Source organism: Phoca vitulina, unplaced genomic scaffold (genome assembly GCF_004348235.1).
Source record: "Phoca vitulina isolate PV1807 unplaced genomic scaffold, GSC_HSeal_1.0 scaffold36, whole genome shotgun sequence".
Classification (NCBI taxonomy): Eukaryota; Metazoa; Chordata; class Mammalia; order Carnivora; family Phocidae; genus Phoca; species Phoca vitulina.
In genome coordinates, this window is record NW_022589739.1 from 4,170,527 (window position 1) to 4,188,713 (window position 18,187).

The window sequence follows — 18,187 nt, forward strand, 5'->3', positions numbered from 1 at the left end:
CCTTCAGAATGCTTTGTGGAACTATAGTTAGGTATTCTTGAAAGCTTTGTGGAACTATAGTTAGGTATTTCTGACCAAAACAGCTTATCTTGAGCAACAGTGACTTTTTCCTTACTATACTTGCAAACCTTTTCTGATTAGAGCTTTTGAATTTTTGGTTGTCAGAAAATTTATATTATTTTTCTTGATGAACCCAGTATAGTATTTTTGAGCTGTTTTATAGATTTGAGAAGATAGAGTTAAAAGAATGATTTGAGGAACTAGGTAAAAATAGGCCAGCATCTTGTTCTGTACTCCGGTCTGTGTTGACTTGGTAAAGAATATGGTTTAAGTAAAAAATACAGAAATATAGGAAGTTCCCAGAATGCTCAATATCTCATTTTTTCATTTTACTTATCCTTGTCTAAAATCAAAACAAAGCAGACTCCGAGGGATTTTCTTTTTGACTTCTAAAGATTTTCAAAAGATTATTTTAACATAAGTTATGGTAGCACTTTTCAGAATTTACATCGAGATGTTTCCTTTGCATGATATACTTAATGAGTGTTGTGATTCTTCTCTGAACTTGCAGTAGCAGACATTTTTGTTGTATTTCTTCATTCCTAGCTTCTTTGCTGACAATAGTTTTCTGTAATAATATGTGGAATAAAAAGTTGAACAAAACACAGGAAAAATGAAAGGCTAACCAAAATTAAAAGAAATATACTAAATTATTTTCCACTAAGAAAGAGGAATGAACAAACCAAAATAAATTGCATTTTAGTTTTCAAGAAGTTTGACTCCGGGACAGTGGTCCCAGCTATGGAACATAGAAATGACATTCTAGTGATAGAGGAATTATGGTAAACCTGGCTTGTCCTTGTCAGTTGTTGCACTTTCCATGTCTGTGTTTTTGGTTTGTTTTCTTGTTTTTCATCTTAAGCTTTGAAGCTTAAAAAGGACTAGAAACATTTTTACTTAATTTGTCTAAAAATATTTCATTTCGTGCCAACATGTTTCAACCTAAAGAAGATTCATTTGAGGAGACACAGCCTCTTCAGCCTGATTTTCCTAACTGTGACATTATGACACCATCCATTCTGAGATGTCAGCAAATCTTTATCTTAAAATATCAGTAATCTTAAGAATGTAAATCACAAATTTACCCCATGAGTAGCATCTGTATACGTATTTTCCTTTTATTGGCTCTTAAACCAGCATGTTTGGTTTGTGAGTGTGTTTTTCTTTTTTTGAAAAAACCTTTGCAGTTCACCTTTTAAGGGAGATAACTCCACCTGAAAGAGAGAAGGCGAGGAAGGTCCATCAGTCTAAGTCCTTGAAGTTCCCAGCACATTTGGAAGACTCAACATGTTGTCAGTGGAATGTCCTTTGCAAAGCCAGTTTGCTCTAAACAGACTAACCGAGGCAGAACATGCTCGAATCTGCCATTTTTAACATCAGTATTAAATGGGGCTGTTCGCCTGAATTGAAAACAGTTTGTGGGGAGGGTTTTTGCCTTTTGGGGGAATTATTAATAGTTGCTCAATCCATGAAATATAAGATGTATCCGTTTTGTCCTCTCTGACAATGCAGTTTTTCCCCTTCCAGACAAGGCCTTGTAGGCATCACAGCAAAGTCCTTTACTTTGCCCGCTTGATGATGATGTGATATTGCCATCTTCTTTTGGTTCTTATTTGAAGAATGTGGGGCAGATCCTATTGCAATAAGTTTGTATATGATATATCTTTCAGAAGGAGATTCTTCCTATGGATTGGGTTACCTGATTGATTATTAAAGCTTTTTTGTTTCAACTTAAGTAGACATTTGCTTATACATTAACTGTACTGAATTATCCTGTCATGTTGGCTAGTCATCCTTTTGCATCACTGCATCCATTTGGGCTTTTAGGGTTGTCAGGCCCCTTTGATGATCAAGATAATTTTAAGTTCATCTCCCAAGTACTTTGATTTTAATAAAATATTTTTGTTTTTTTGTTTCCAGTTATTTATAGCACAAAATTATATAGATTTTTCAAGTACATTGAAAACAGAGATGTGGCCAAATCAGTTTTGAAGGAGAGGGGTCTTAAGAAGATTAGATTGGGAATAGAAGGTAAGACATTTTCATTATTTTCTATTAATTTTCTTTTGGAAAAAAGCAAGGTTAAAAATCAAATCCCATTTAGAATATAGTTTGAGAAATGCATACTTTGTGAAAACTCAAATGTGATGACTGAATGAATGCTCATGCAGTAGACCTATAAATAACAAAACTTAACTTCCTTTATCTGAAAAGTTAGAAAGCCATTAGAAATTATTATTTATTCCATAAGATCCCCTAACAATAGGGAGAAGTGAATTTGTCTTTTCTGCCATAGGTCATCACCTGATGCATTTTTGCCTGAACCCATGTAGTGTGTTTGGGCACACGTGTACACGTTCCCGTAAGATTGGCAGGGCTCTTTGCCCATTAGTGATCGTTGGTGTTCCTCAAAGCCCAAGAGAACTAAAAACTACTATCTGAAAATGCATGTAGAAGCATGTTAGTAGCTTACTGGTTCTTAAGATACTTATTTTCAAATTAACTTATTTTCAAATTAAATACAGATTTCAAATTTAATTTCAGCTTTTTGAATGCATACATTTTTAGATTGCTTTTACTTTGTGATTTAAATGGATTTTTCCAGATGCCGCGTCAGATACTTTTTATTTTAAAGTGTCCTTACTAAGAACAAAGTGTTTCCCTTGGCATAACGTGGCATAGTGTAAAGATTAAAGGTTCTGGAGCCACATTACGTGTGTTCAAATCCTATGACTGAATAATTGTATGACCTTGGCCAGGGCACTTAACTTCTCTGTGCCTTAGTTTCCTCATCTAAAATGGGAGCATTAATAAGTACTTTATAGGGTTATTATAATGACAGAATGAACTAATACATGAAAAACACTTAAAACAGGGCCTGTCACATAGTGATTTATCAGCAAATGTTTGTGATGCTGATAATGAAGATAATGGTGTTGATCAGTGACCAGTTGAGCTGTTGGAGATCACAGTAACAGGCTGCTGAGACATAGGAGAAAGGATGACCAGAAATAGGATCTTGGCAGGAAGGGGAAGAGACTTTGGGTGTAAAAACATAGTGGAATTGTTGACACATTAGCTTCACCAGTGTGTGTTGTCTTCTGTCATTTTGTAAATAGTGGTATTTAGCTGTTTGATTTCAGAGCTGGAGAGAAGGCGCCTGGAAGCTACTGCAGATTAGGAGGATGAGGAAGGCCTCTCTCAGGCAGAGATATTTGAGCTGAAGCTTGATGACAAGAAGGTTGGAACCAGGTTGTAAAAAAGCCTTATATATTATGTGAAGGACTTTGGACTTTCCCTTGAAGCATGAGGAAACCATTGGTAGTTGTTAAGCAAGGATGTAATATGATTGATTACACTTGTATCAGAGTGGTGATTCTGTGTGGAGGACAAATTGGACTATGATGAGGTGGGAATTTTAAAGACTAGTAGTCGGGGCGCGTCTGCCTTCAGTTCAGGTCATGATCCCAGCGTCCTGGGATCGAGCCCCGCATCGGGCTCCCTGCTCTGCAGGAAGCCTGCTTCTCCCTCTCCCACTCCTCCTGCTTGTGTTCCCTCTCTCGCTGTGTCTGTCAAATAAATAAAATCTTCAAAAAAAAAAGACTAATAGTCTAAGAGGAATCAAGGACAAGGGAATAGAGCTGGAGACCTTTCTGAACTCTAGTGCTGCCCTTCTGATGGTATTGACTGGAAGTGTGAAACAAAGAATACATTCTACAGAGGGTCTTTAATACATTTTTAGCCCTGCTTGCCCCGGAGCCACATACATAGAGTTTTTTCTGATTCTAATACAGTCTGTAGCCCATGAGCCCATTGCCTGTCCTCCCCCACCATTGCCTGTTTTTTATAAAGTTTTATTGGAACATAGACATATTCATTTATGTATTTCTGTGGCTGATTTCACTTTACAGTGGCATAGTTTAGTAGTTGCAAGAGAAGCTGAAAATGAACCTGAATATTTACTGTCTGGCCCTTTACAGAAAATGTTTGCCAATCCCTGGTCTAAACTAGCAATTCTTGCTAGTAGGAGGGAGGGATGAGACTTACAATAGTTTCTAAGTAGTATATATCTTTGGAAAAATTGCCTTACTGGTAAATGACTGAAACTTTTCCCAAACTAGAATTGTCTTCACTAATTGTTACTTTTCAGTAATTATCCAAGAAGAGGAAGGTATAATTAATCAGCTTTGGAATTGCCAATCTGAATGAACTGCTTGGTTGTTGGGAGTAGTGTTAAAATATTGGCTTTGCTGACCTAGGTGCAGAAGTATACCTAGAACCAGTGAAGCTGGAGAACTCTATAGCTCTTTATCTTTTAACAAAAAAAGGGAAGAAAAAACCGAAGGCAATATAAAGATGAGATTTAGGTTTAAGGAAATTAGAAGGCTAATGTGGCAATAAATTGCAGGCCTCGAGGCCAGATAATCCTGTGAAGGGAAGGGTTCAGGGATATTGGGGATACACAGGTAGAGCCCAAGACGCACCAGACTACATACCATTGTATTTAGGACCTATCCCCTCCAGGTTTTTACTTCAAGAATATTTTTCTGGTGGTTGGTGTATTGAGTGGCTGAGAGGATGGTGGAAGCTTGTGTGAATTGCATCAGTAGGATTTCTGTGTCTGGCTGTTGAACTGATGACCAAGCAGATGGAATATTGGTTTCCTTTCTTTGTTTTGTTTGTTCAGGAACTACAGCCGAAAAACCCTCTTTAGGCTAACTTGGGTGAGAAGTGTGCAGGACTGTGTGCACGCTTGTGTATGTGTATATCCTCAGTTTTTAAAACTTTTCTCTTCTCCAGGTTATCCTACCTACAAAGAAAAAGTAAAGAAAAGGCCTGGGGGCCGCCCAGAAGTGATTTACAACTACGTCCAAAGACCCTTTATTCGAATGTCTTGGGAGAAGGAAGAAGGAAAGAGTCGGCACGTAGACTTTCAGTGTGTAAAGAGTAAATCTATCACCAATCTTGCAGCAGCTGCCGCAGACATTCCCCAGGACCAGTTGGTAGTCATGCACCCGACTCCACAAGTGGATGAGCTGGATATTCTCCCTATCCATCCCCCTTCTGGCAACAATGACCTCGATCCTGATGCACAGAATCCGATGCTGTGATGCTGATGTTCCTTGAAACCATAGCATGCTACTCTTCACGGTGACGCTGCACTCTCCACATTCTGCACTGCAAGGCCGCTCTCTTCATCGTGAGATGCACATGCCAATGTTTAGGATATTGCAGTGTAGGCTTTTTTAAAGACCAAAGGTAGCTGAATGGTTTTTTTAAATGAGTACAACTCTAGCATCCTGAGGTTCCAGTTATATAAATGTATTTGTTTACCAGTAGGTTTGTGAAATTGGTTCTTTGTATGGGGGAACAGTCCTCTTTCACACATCTCGATATTTTCAGAAGTGGTGAAAATTGGCACCTGGGGTATTTTCAGCTTAGATTGATATTCATCACACCCCAGATAAAATGTAGAATATTATATAGTTGCACTTTATAAATGGTGGTTAAATGGAACTGTTCAAGCCATTTTTATAGTTGTGATGCACAATATAACTGAAATAAGTGCTTCTATCAAAGTATTCCTTCAGTAAAATGTGTATAGTTTGCTGCCTATGATGGGCAAAAAGGGAGTATTTATCATTGGGCTGATTTGAATGATTTGGAGGAGACCCAATGCCCGTATCTTATTTCTCTCCAATGCTGTTTTTGCCCTTTTAGAGTGAGTCACATGCAGGAAGTGTGAACATCAGAGGTGGTTTATTATCCAGTCTGCCTTACCCTTAATCTGTTCAGATATTTATTTACTAATTTTTTTCCTTAAGAGTTATGGGATAGGAAAATGAAGTGTTTGCTCTTCATTTACTAAATGATTGTAAACTCGAGTTTTTCATCAAAATAAAATTCCACTGTTTTAATGTTTCTGATCACCTTTATAGACACCTTGACCAGATCCTTAGTCTCATAATTAGATTTCCTGTCTTGCTGGCATCCGTATAAGTAGAAACCACCGAGTAGCTCATGGAACTCCCGATTTGGTTTGTGTGTGGTGAAGCACTTAAATTCCCTAGAAATCCACAGCAGTGTCTGACTGAAAAAAGAACATTTTCTAGTCAAACCTAAGAAGAAGGGTGAAATAACTTTACTAGGTTATAGGATAACCTTAAGTGTCGGAACCAATTTCTGACACTGGTTTGGTGTTTTGTCCATTATACTGTGCTGCTTTTCTAAGCAAACTATTAGTGCAAATGCTTTTTAAAAAAATACTCTGTGGCCCAACTCAAGAAGGAAGTGGATGGAAGTACTTAGGTGCTTTGGGTCCAGGGTCACTTAATGTGTGAAGCCACACAACCGTGAGCGTAGAGGAGTTGTAGGAAAGAAGCCCATTTGTTACAACTAATCTTGAATTTGTAATTTCATAGGATTTGAAATTTGTGTTTAAGCAGTAACATCACTGTACTCACATAAAATTGCAATAATTTGGATAACTATTTTAACAGTACAGCTAAGCTAACAGGGAAATTATGTTAAGTCCTGGAACGATTATCAAAGGCCAGAAAGGCACTGTAAATGTTACTGGCATGGATTGTCCTGAAATAGCCACGGTAGAAAACTGATCCAGCCCTGCAGCACAGGGATTTTTTTCTATTTGAAATGTGAACAGTATTTATAGAACAAGGGAAACATTTATTAAAAATATTTAACTGTCTAATACATTATACTTTAACCCATATTTATAGTAAAGGATTCTTACAAGGAAGAATAAACGGCTTTATGATACAGTTAGTATAAGAAATATCCACATGGGGGACTTCTTTGTAGTGTAAAAACACCATACATCTGAAATGACCATTTGCATATAAAAGCTACCAATGATGCTTCTGTGCACGATGATTAAAAAATTCAACACAAACAGAATCCAAAATATACAATTAATGCAAGCTATCCACAGCTAGCCCAATAATCAATGATGAGGAAACACTGGAGCAGGCTTAGTTCCACTTTGTCTGAAGTTACACATAGTAAGATTGACTTGTATCAATGGCTCTGAGACGGCTCTTATGAGGACAGCACATAAAAGCTGCTCTCTTTATCCAGTAAGCTTCACAGACTGTAAAACCCCACCAGTAATGCACTTTGATACTGTAGCTGTTGCCAAAGCAACATGTAGTGTTTACAGCGGCCACGGCAAGTCGCTGAAGTCAACAGGACCACCCAGCCCAGCATCTGCTTCCAAGAGACTCATTATGACAGCCATCGCTGCTTCGTCATTACTGGGACTGCTTGAGCCTTGGTCGTTTTCTATCATGTCTATGCCTATGTGAGGATTCTCACCTGTAGGGGGAGATAAAGACCGGTCGGTCATAATACCAGAGCATGTTTAACTTTAGTAAGTTCCTAAGCACACTTTTAATAAGTACAATGTTCTTAACAGGAAGGTGGGAATGGCAGAAGAGAATGCTTTTGGGGCTGCATTGCCATAATATATTTTCTTTAGAAACAAAGCGCTGAAAATGCAATAAAGATTAAAAGCATTTGAGTTGACCTCATTTTGATATTCTGACATAACCAGTTACAAGGAGGGAGATACGAAAGGAAAGAAACAGGAAGGTAGGGATTAGGGGGGGGAAAAAAAATCCAGAAAGACAAATAGCAAAAAAGATGGGTGGGATGGGAGAAGCACACTCTACCACTTTTAATACCCGCTGAAATACTTACTGATCATCCTTCCAGGCTTCATCTCTGAACCTTCATCAGCTCTCCCAATGAAGAGCTGACGGCACAGGTGGGGGGACGAGCCTGTATGTATATAGGCTGCTGGAGTCTCCTTTTGAGCTCCAGGGACAAACCTGGAGGCTCCCTCCTCCCCCCTAACTCAACCATTAAACTCAACTTTGAAGATTTAAACCCATTTTAAACCTTTAAACTTAGTTTTTATCAAATTTATCTAGAACTAGCTTGTTTTACTCATTCAGTTCTTAAAACTAACTTTATGCCAGATGTTGTGCAAGCTCATTGTAGTGGAAAGGAGTAATAATGCTACTTACCAAGAATAGAGGAACTATCAGAATATGGATAACCTGGGTTTTCCTGAGCCTGCCCCGGTAGTAGGCCACTGGAAGGAATGTCTGGAGTCCCTCCATTTAAAATCTACAAACAAAAGTGAAGATTTCATATCAACAGTTTCAACCAGTAATGTACTCAAGATCATCAAGAAAATGAAGCATGTTGGAAAGGTAGGGGGAAAGTGTTCAGTTTCCTATTGGAGGATTTCAGACAAGAAGCTGTTAGTAATGGTCACAGTAAGAAAAACCTCTTCCCAAAGTATTTTCTCTGTATAATTCAACCCACACAGGCACTTTAAAGGCTGAATGAAATCCCTAGAGCATTCGATTATCTTGGATCACCTTATTCACATGATTAAGGCCAAGGACTAAATTACCTTGGTGAGCTGATTAGATTTCAGGAGAGGCAGTGATTTCAGATCTTGCCAGTAGGTGGCATTACAAATTTATTTTCCCAATCCAGCTTTTTGGTAGGGAAACCTTTAAGAATTGAGAACTCCAAGAACTTTTGCTCACATGTATTTATCAATATTTACTATATTTGAAGTTAAAACTAATAAATTTTTAAAATCTAATAAACTTATTAGATGTTAACATGAATAGCATTTTAATGAAAAATAGCTTTTCTAAAATAGCAAAAAGAAATGTCCTTTTTAAAAAATTTTTTTGCAAATCAAATGTCTGCCTTAATAGGATTTAACAGGATTCTCATTTTCTTCAGTCTATTTAGATGTCTGATTGAAGTATATGAAGGAAATCAGGTATGTAGTTGGGAAAGGGAGGTCCTATTTAATAGCTTTTTCCAATAACTTTGGTAGTCTTTGATACTACATCAAAACTCAACAAGTGGAAGTTTCTTAAAGATTAGGTGCAGTGTGGAATCGGAAACCATATCAATGAAATTCTTGTACTCTATTATATAAAAATCCATTGGTATACATTTGCATGATTTTGAAGTATCTTGCTGCACTGGTCATTTGGAAAACACTTGCTGATGTTGACACATTTCATTATAACTCAAAACATCCCCATTGTTAAAAGGTATTTCTGATGATGAGGTAATAGTAAGTTTTGGGAAGCTGTTGAGTTCAAAGTAGCAGATACAAGTTTTCCAAAAACTCTAATTTTTGCTTGAAAGCTAAGTTTTATCATGGGCAACAAATACTGTCAGCTGTCTTCCTTGAACTCACCAGTTCATTCATTTAAATGTATGCTAAATACCCAAGTCTGAACAACCATAGTTTGCAATAGTAAAAATGGTGTCCCTTGACGAAAGCAGTTCCTTTAGCTCATAACTTAGCACGCGGGTACTTTTCCCTGAGACGACCGACCATTGTACTTCAGTATGCAGCACAAGTGCTTTACGCATACTTCCCATTTTGTAACAGTGTTAAAAAGATTTACTCAAGGATTTTATAAACTATTTTTACTGCTTATTAAGGATATCCTTAAATGAAACTGGCTTGAATTTTTTTTTTTTTATTGTGAGTATATGGTGGTGAAGACTACACGGACTACGAGTACTGGGTGCTGCCACTGCCATGATTTTTGCCAAAGCACCAGCAGTTTTACCCAACGCTGCTTTTTGCGCTATTAGTTCATGTATCAACACAGTGAGAGGAAAAAAAATGTTTTAGATTATGAAAATAATTTTGACCTTGCAGATCCCTGAAAGGATCTTGCCTCCCTCAGCACCAGGGAGCTGCTGCTTTAACTGAACCTGCCTTAGTGCCTCTGGATGTCCAGACTCCTGGAACCTAGGAGGTGCACTCAGAGCCTCACTTTTTTAGCTTGACCCTGAATGAAATAACGGTCAAGCTAAATGGCTCATTTTTGGACCTGCTCAATTTAAAAGTGACTGGGAAGGGCTGGAAGCATGGTGCCACCTTTACTCTCCTGGCTTTGGTACAATGCTGCTGTCCTTTCTAACTCTCGTCTTGTTTAAGCTGCTCTTACAAGTCCTGTTACTGAGGGTCAGAATGTATTCAGAAATTTTTTCTGCCAGATCCATTTTTGTAAGCCCAAAGAAAAAAATTTTTCCATTAATGCCTCAAAAATACTTGGGGTTTTGTGACGTAGAGTACAGTATTAGATCTCTGAAGTTATTGGTGTGGAAAGAATCAAAAGTCAAGAGACCTGACTTTAAGTTTGGGGCTATACTTGTTAAATGATTAGCCCAGCATTTAATATTTGGGAGCTTAGATTTTGCCACCTATAAAGTTGTGAGGCTAAGATGAGAAAATGTACATAGAAGTTCCCTGAGTAATATTTAAGCACTATATTGGCGTGATAACCTTTCAAAACAGAGTAGTGGGATTCTTGGTAATACCAGGAAGTCAAGTGCCTAAAAGTTGAACTGAGAAGCAGAGAAAGGGATACCACCCCAAGGAGATGGTGGATCCAGTATGGAGGAAGGACCTAGGGATGTAACAGGAGAACAGGCCTAAGAGAAAAACCTGTAAACAGGGATTGGGGATGTACCAAGCCTAGGCTTTATCTGTTGGTGCTATCTTCTGAGTCATTACCAAAGCCAGGCACTTTCACATATATTACCTCATAACGGGACTTCATATACAAAGATGCTGAGTGTCCTAACCTATAGGAGCCCTGTTATAAAACAAAAGTAGGGCTAAATAATTACACAGGGCCACACAGCTAGCACATGGCAAGGCCAGGCTTCAAGCCCAGGTCTGTCTTTCACTGATCACTCTTACCCATTAATTTAGTGACTTTGAAACCTTTGGTGGGGGTAGAATCAAAACTTATTTTCAAATAGAAATTTTTACAGCAGGTTCCTGTATAAAATAAAGCCACCCTGGTAGAAGCAGGAGTCCTTGCCCTCTCTACTCACTAACCACCCTTGCCCCATCCTACCTGGTAGCACCACAGCTCCTGGTAACCTGAGCCTCAGAGGAATGCAGTTCGGAAAACCCATATCCTGCTTTTGATACAGTTTGTGTTCTAGGAGTCCTGTCTATGTAAATTACAATATTCTTTCTCTCTGTATGTTTTGGGAGGTAGGGGAAGGAAGACTATGTCCAAAGATTTCTGGATCATCCTAACCTGTATTACCATCAGGCACTACAGATTTATGATTTGCAATTAACATGGCTCTACACTTGTAAATTCTCTGGCAAAGATGAAAACAGATGAGTGGTTTCTAAGCTTATTGATAGTGTAATCTTCTAGCCAACTCTTCATGAGCGCTGGCGACTGATACAGTACTTGTACCCAGTGCTGTCCTATCACAGGAAACCCAGGCAGCAGAGCCCCCACGTAGTCTGCAGCTGCGAAGGCATGGCTTGCCTTCCAAAGCACCAAAGTGCTCCTGCTCAGTATTACCGTTTCCCGTGCCTGCACTAGAGACTAGTGATATTTTCTCCCTTGAAAATTCTTGGCAGTGAACTAGATAATTTTTTTCTGTGAGGTACTCACTAATCCTTCCTTCATGGGAGCTCTTGAATTGTTCCCTCAATGCAGTGGCCTCCCCATTCCTTAGAACATTCCTTCTGCCTTCCCCTATTCACATGGAATAAATCCACTAAGGATATCAGCAACCTCTCTAGCTCCACCCAAATGCTTTATACCTAAACTCACACAGATGCCTTTATTTAAAAGAGGGTCCAACTTGTTTCAGCAACCACAATGGTAATCACATACTCCCACCCCCAACATTTCAGAACTTGGGCAAGAGGCTCTCCGGATTAAGAAGGACCTTACTCGAAGAGTCATCAGCCTTACCTTCTTGCCTCCTGGAGAAGAGGCATCAGGGGGAGGTGTACTTGTGATGTTTAATGGGCTGGAGCCACAACTGGAAGGTGAGGACCCTCTTATTCTGTCAGAGAAAAGAGGAGTTAGTTATATTGCCTTTCCTTTTCTTCAGTGGGGTGTCAGGGGTGGGGGGTGGGAACGAAGGAGGATGAAGAACTAGAATAGGGATTGGCAAACTTTTCCTGTAAAGGGCCAAATAGTAACTGCCTAGGCTCTGTAGGCCAGAAGGTCTTGATCCCAACTACTCAACTCTGCCACTGTAGCTTGAAAGCGGCCATAGACAATATGGAAATGAATGGGTGTAGCCGTGTTCCAATAAAATTATGTTTACAAAAACAGGCGAGAAGCTGTTACTTATCCCACAGGCACCTGATCTAGACTGCAGTCCCTGGAGTCCAGCATCTCACTGACAAAGCCTTAGTTTAGAGTTTGGATTTCAGGTTGTTGAGTTTCAAGTAAGTGGCCAGTTTCATTTCTTATAGAATCCAGATCTCAGAGTTGGAGGGGACTTGAGGAGTTCAACCTCTATCTTTGATACCATAAACTAGAAACCACAGCAAGTGCTTTATCCTCTTCCCTACAAACACTTTTCAGCTAGTGAATACTCTTAGGAAATGGAAGGTGCTGGGGTGGCTCAGCTACACCTAGAAAGTAGCCTTGCAGTAGGAGGAGTAGAAGGACAAGGAGGAGGGGTAGGAGTAGGGCAACTGTTCCCACCGCCTTCGAAAGCAACAGGTGATGAGCAGTGGGTCCAGGCCCCCTCAGCTGGTAGGTTTCTCCGCATAGGAGATTAACAGAGAGAAAGTCTTAGGATTGTAAACCCACACACACGCTCGTCAGGCCGAGGGAGCTCAGGAAAGGCAGGAACGGCCTGGCGAGGAAGCCTGCGTACGGGGGCAGCTGTGTGACCACCAGGCCCTTAGTGGCTACAGGGACGAATGCAGCTTCCGGGTTACCCAGGCAGCCCGCTCCCAAGTGCTCAGCAGTCCTCTGGCCATTGGCCTGTGCCGCCTGTTCTGTAGACTTGGGAGTGAATAAGCTTTCTCCAGGATCATAAGCTCCTCAAAGGCAGGATACAACTATATGCCATGCACTCTCAGCACACACAGATGGGTACTAATGGCTTACTAAATTGCCGAATGTCTCCCATCTTCCTTTACTTATGTCTAGGAAACCACTATTTTCCTGGGTTCCCCATCTTGGCATTGCCTTTTCATTGTTATTTCATCTTCTAGTCCTTAAATTACTGATTTTTCTTTGGGACAGTACCATCACTGAGGGATGGGCCTCATTCCTGGGTTATTAAGCATGTTCACCTTCATCTCTTCCTATTCCAATCCAACTTCCATATGCTTATTAGCATTAACATAAGTTATTATTAACATTTTGGACATCTGTTCAGCATCCTACAATGAATGGGGTCTTACAATTTTTTTCCTGTCTAAACTTCTCAGCATTTTTTATTAGGATTCTTAGCAATCTCCCTTCCTTGCTTCAGCTCACACACTCTCCCTTTTTTCTATTTTCATAAAGAAAGTAGACTTCTCAACCATTGTAAGATCCTTGAGGTCAAGGACTGTTTTACACTGTTCTTGGATGGTTTCAAGCAAGGCACAGAGTATGTCCATAGTGGCCAGTAAGAATCTGATTGTCACTGCACTCTGCCCTGACATCTTCCTGAAGTAGACCCAAGGGGTCATAGCCACCATTCCCACAGGGTTGGAACAGAACTGTCCTGCCCACTGGGATAAGAGCCCCTCTATGGCCAACTAGAAAACAAGACCGGCTTTCAGTTCTCCTGAGAGAATCAATCCAGTGGCAGCAGGGAATAACTTTTCCCTTCTCTTACTATGTTCCATTAAGCGTGCATTCCTAAGGGCCTGGTTACTACCCTCTCCATCCCCCAAATTCAGATGAACATGTAACTGCTTCCCTCTTAATCACTACTCTTAAAGACTCAGATTTAAACAATTTTGGGGCACTCACCATATGTCAGTTTCTGTTCTAGAAACGTTCCTGAGACCTCTCACACTCCTAAAGCAATCCTTGAGAGATAGTTATTACCCGCCTTTTATGGCTTAACTCAACAGAGACCAGAAGTTAAGTGAATCTCTTAAGCACAGCCAAGTAGAGGCCCAGAACTCAAACCCAAGTAAACTACTTCCCCTCTTTCATATGGAAAAGAAGCCCTCTCAAGAGAGCTTCTGCTTGGTCTCTATTACTAAAGCTAGGCAGCTTTTTGACTAGAAGCAGCTAATGTTTTGTTAAGGCCCAGATCACGGACTGTCACCGCTCCTGCAGTCCTGTATTGTTAGTGTTCATCCATCCTCATTAGCCCCTTGAGTCATAATACAAAGTAATAAGAAAATTGAGTCTCCCAAAGAATTCCCTTTAACTCTGGCCTGTTTGGGTTTCACTCTTTAAGGCAAGGTTTCTCAATCTCGGCACTACTGGCATTTTGGACTGGAAAGTTCTTTGTTGGGGGTGGGGGAAATGGGAGGGAGGCTGCCCTGTGTACTAAAAGATGTTTAGCAAGCAGCATCCCTGGTCTCTATCCACTGGAATGTTTAACAGCAACATCCTACCCGATATGACAACCACAAATGTCTCCAGATACTGCAAAATATCCCTTGAGGGGTAAAATGCTTTGGGTAGAGAACCACTGGTTTAAGGGTGCAACTAGAAGGTGTTACTTGCCTGTGGATCTCCATGATTTCTTCAGCAATCATTCGACCTATTTTGCCTGCCCCAGCCCTGGTTCCCCCTGGAATCCCTGGAACAGTGGGGTGGGTCCTCTTTGGGCCACCTACAACAAAGGAATCTGAGAGTGGGAAAGGGCAACCAAGGAAGAAATGCTATTATGAGTTAAAACCAGTTCATCTTGTGATCCACTTGAAGTTCAACCTTCAGGTTATGCCCCAAGGGGCAACAGAGCACAGCTTGTCAGGAAAAGGCATTCCAGCAGAAGGCTCAAGTCTGCATCCAGGATCAGACACCAAAGCAAAGCATCTACTTCCCCTCCCGCACTCAACATCTGTTTCCTGACCACCACCGTATGCAAGCCAGGGTCACAGAGGTAAGTCAGCAGCTCTGCCCTCAAGGAGCTCACAGTCTAACAGGGAGACAGACAAGATGAACAATGGCTGGAACCAAGTGCGGTAAGCTTGACCGGTAAGCCCAAGGCACCCAACTCCTCCAGGGCCAGGGGCAGCTTCCTGGGAAAGTTTAACTCTGAGCTGAGTCTTGAGAGAGGACGAGAAATTAGCTTGGCAGAGAGGTGAGGACGGGAAGGCATTCCACCCACAGCCACCAATATACACAAGAGCACGGAGGGGGGACGAAACTTGGGAGACTACTCCAGGAGATCCCTCATGAATGAGGATGCAGGGGTGACAGATGACACCACAGGAGCTACCCATCTGATCCTGAAAGGTCTTGGGTACTGTACTAATGGATTTGGACGGGCTCCTGAGGATAAGGGGTGCCAAAGCACTTCCCACGGAAAAGGCACTTGGACTCGGTTACTGGAAAGTCCACTTCACGGAGAATGAATGACAGTGGAGAAAGGGGATTGGGTGGGGGAGTGAGACTAGGGTTAGAAAATTCTCTGCAATGATCCAGGCGACAGATGGGAGGGAGATGAAGTCTAACAGGTAGAAGGGACAGGATTTTGTGTTCAGATAGAACGGGCGAGAAGGAGGAGTCAAGATTTCTGGCTTGAGCAACCAGAGGAGTGCAGAGACTGGGTTTGGAGATGCTGAATTTCAGGTGCTTTTGAGACTCCAGGTGGCTCTGTCCAGGAGGCAGCTGGAGAGACAGACCTAGAGCTCTGGAGACAGACCGGATGTAGGAGTCCCTGGTGGAGACGGGACTGAAGGAAGCCATGCAAGCAGAGGTGGTCCCGTGGAAGGATGAGTCAAGTGCAGAGAGCAGGGGCCGGGGCCGGGAGGGAGCCCCGCTCTGTATGGCGCATAGCCCGGTGCTGACAGACACCCTCCGCCCACCACTGGAGCCAGTGACAGTCACCAGAAGGCACCACGTCCCAGTCACTGGGCAACATGGGGGAAAGCCCAAGAGGAGCAGGGAGTTTGCTGTTTCAAGGGCTTCCAGGGTCCAGGCAGCCTCAGGAAAAGCAAAAATTAAGCTCCCTGTATTTCAGGCTCAACAGAGAATATGAGAGGACAACGTCCTTAGTGCTCATCCCCTGGAGCCTCCTTTCTTACATGCGGGCTGGGGACACCAGCTACTTGGGGACAGGGTACGCTGGCCAAAGCGGCTTCTCACGGGCAAGCCCCGATGCCCCTGCAGCCCATAGTTACCTTCTCCAGAGGGCAGCATGCTGTCCATGCTGTGGGGGGACGCTGTGAGCTGCGGGAAGGCTGGGTCCCCGCCTTCCAGGACGTTGGCTCTGTGAACATCCCAGCAATAAGGAAACATGAGTCAGGCCTGCTCAGAACTGTGCACCTTTCACCTTGGCCAAGGTGTCCGGTGTCCACTCTGGACCTGGACAGGCCAGAAAAGGAAGTGTCTGTCTGAGTGTCAGTGGGGCTCCTCGCTGTTTGAGGACAGGACGGGCAGCATTCCGGCCTTGGGCCGCACTGCCTGCCTGGGCCTTCCTGGTCCGTACGGGACACACGGTCCAGCAGAGAAGGGGACTGTGGCCACCCGCGGCCCTCGCTCCGAGGCCTCCTCCCCCGCCAGTCTGCAGGGGCACCTCGCCCCGGCCCCCCCCGCCACTCGGCTCCAGCCACGGGGGCTGGGTCCGGACACCACGGGGAAGGAGATGTGCGGAGCAGTTCTGGCCAAAGAGCAGGTCCTCCCCTTCTCGCCTAGCTGGGGGCCGAGCCTCTGAGGCAGGCTTCCGGCTGCCAGCACTGGGGCCACCGGCCTGGCGGGCGCGGACACCCGGCCATCCGCAGCCCGGGCTGCTCTGAACGGACCGTCAACCCTTCCGTCCACGGCAGCACCAGGGGCGCCCAGGGCGCAGGGCCGCCGGGACTCGAACGCTAACTGCTGCACTGGGCAGGAAACGCTGCTGTCTCCTGGCGCAGTTCCCCAAGCCAGGGGCCTGCGCGGTCTGCGTACAGAAGCGTGGTCTGTGTTAACACCCCTGTGGGCTTCTGCCAGCCCTGAGGCTTCAGAGGGTATCAGCAAGCTAGTGGGGAAGGCTGGGGTACTCGCTGCCGCCCGCGCCCGCCTTCCCAGGGAGAGAGCCCCAGGCACCTAGAGCTTGGAAGCAAGGGAGCTTCTGATCCGGGGAGAACACTTACAAAACAACAGTGTTGGTTGAGACAATGTATTCGACTTCCTTGGTCCAAGGGTTCATGAAACTGAACCATCGACTCCGCAGCGTGATGAAAGAACCATCTTTGATTTTAAACTTATAGCAGTTAGTCGTAATCTTTTCTCTCGTCTGTAAAACTGAAAATGGAAAGAAGCCATGAATATGGTTCCCGCAGGCCAACATACGAAACCAGCCAAATCCTAAGTGTGCCAGGTTCCAGAGCCATCACTGTGTCATCAGCCCGGGGCGCAGGCCCTCGGAGAACGGGTTGTTTCCGAGGGCTTCATCCAGAGCCTTTCGGTTCATGTGTGAGTCCCTTGCTGTTGTTCAGTGTCTGAAACGAAGGCTATCGACATCGGACTGAGATGAGCCTTGAAGGGAGCAACAAAGCCTGATGGCGGAACAGCATTTTTAGGACCTCTGACTGCAGGGGGGGTCACCCACCTAGTCAAACTTCATTCTTCCATGTCACAAACATGGTGCCGGCACCTTTCACGGGCCGGGCACTGGAGAGAGAAGGGAGACAGCACGCGGCCCTGCCCTCAGGAGAGGAACGTGAGAGGCAGCCACGCAGAGGAAGAGATCAGAGCCTCGAGGCAGGAGTACAGGTGTGTGGACAGGAGGGAGGGAAGAACCCAGCAGTGCCCGGCGTGTGGCACGGCCTGGTGGGGGCAGGAAATGAGATGTCCCTGATGCCTCTGCGGGCGGGGGGGTGGGGGGGTGGAGGGGGGTCAGGATCAGGAGGTGGAAGGTCTTGAATGCTGGTCACAGGTTTTAAAGGCAGGAAGTTTAAGAAAGGATGGGGACGTTATCAAGCTTAATCCATTGGGGCGTAAACAGGACAGCTACGGAAGGTGGAAGGTGGAAGGTGGGGCAGAAGGGAGCCTGCTAGGAGTCTCTCACAGTCACGGGCTGGCACAAGGGCCTGACCTAGGGTTGCAGCAGCAGAGGTGCAAGAAGGGGCCTCTTTGGAAACGCACGTCTGAGGTGAATGAACGAGGGAAGG

The 18,187-nt window shown here is 43.4% G+C and overlaps 2 protein-coding genes across 17 annotated transcripts in view; one reads left to right on the forward strand and one right to left on the reverse strand.

Annotated features, from left to right (window-relative positions):
* The window catches only part of BTBD10 (BTB domain containing 10), a 73,491-nt gene extending 67,513 nt beyond the window's left edge, over positions 1 to 5,978 (forward strand). For all 4 annotated transcript variants that reach the window (XM_032427299.1, XM_032427300.1, XM_032427301.1 and 1 more), the window contains 2 exons: positions 1,981 to 2,091; positions 4,861 to 5,978. In XM_032427299.1, the coding sequence (XP_032283190.1) occupies positions 1,981 to 2,091; positions 4,861 to 5,171 (422 nt within the window). In that variant the 3' untranslated portion in view covers positions 5,172 to 5,978. The remainder of the gene's footprint in view (positions 1 to 1,980; positions 2,092 to 4,860) is intronic.
* Positions 5,979 to 6,079: 101 nt separating this feature from the next.
* The window catches only part of ARNTL (aryl hydrocarbon receptor nuclear translocator like), a 99,689-nt gene continuing 87,581 nt past the window's right edge, over positions 6,080 to 18,187 (reverse strand). For all 13 annotated transcript variants that reach the window (XM_032427291.1, XM_032427288.1, XM_032427285.1 and 10 more), the window contains 6 exons: positions 17,168 to 17,318; positions 16,217 to 16,305; positions 14,595 to 14,703; positions 11,868 to 11,961; positions 8,109 to 8,211; positions 6,080 to 7,395 (listed from right to left, as the gene is read on the reverse strand). In XM_032427291.1, the coding sequence (XP_032283182.1) occupies positions 7,235 to 7,395; positions 8,109 to 8,211; positions 11,868 to 11,961; positions 14,595 to 14,703; positions 16,217 to 16,305; positions 17,168 to 17,318 (707 nt within the window). In that variant the 3' untranslated portion in view covers positions 6,080 to 7,234. The remainder of the gene's footprint in view (positions 7,396 to 8,108; positions 8,212 to 11,867; positions 11,962 to 14,594; positions 14,704 to 16,216; positions 16,306 to 17,167; positions 17,319 to 18,187) is intronic.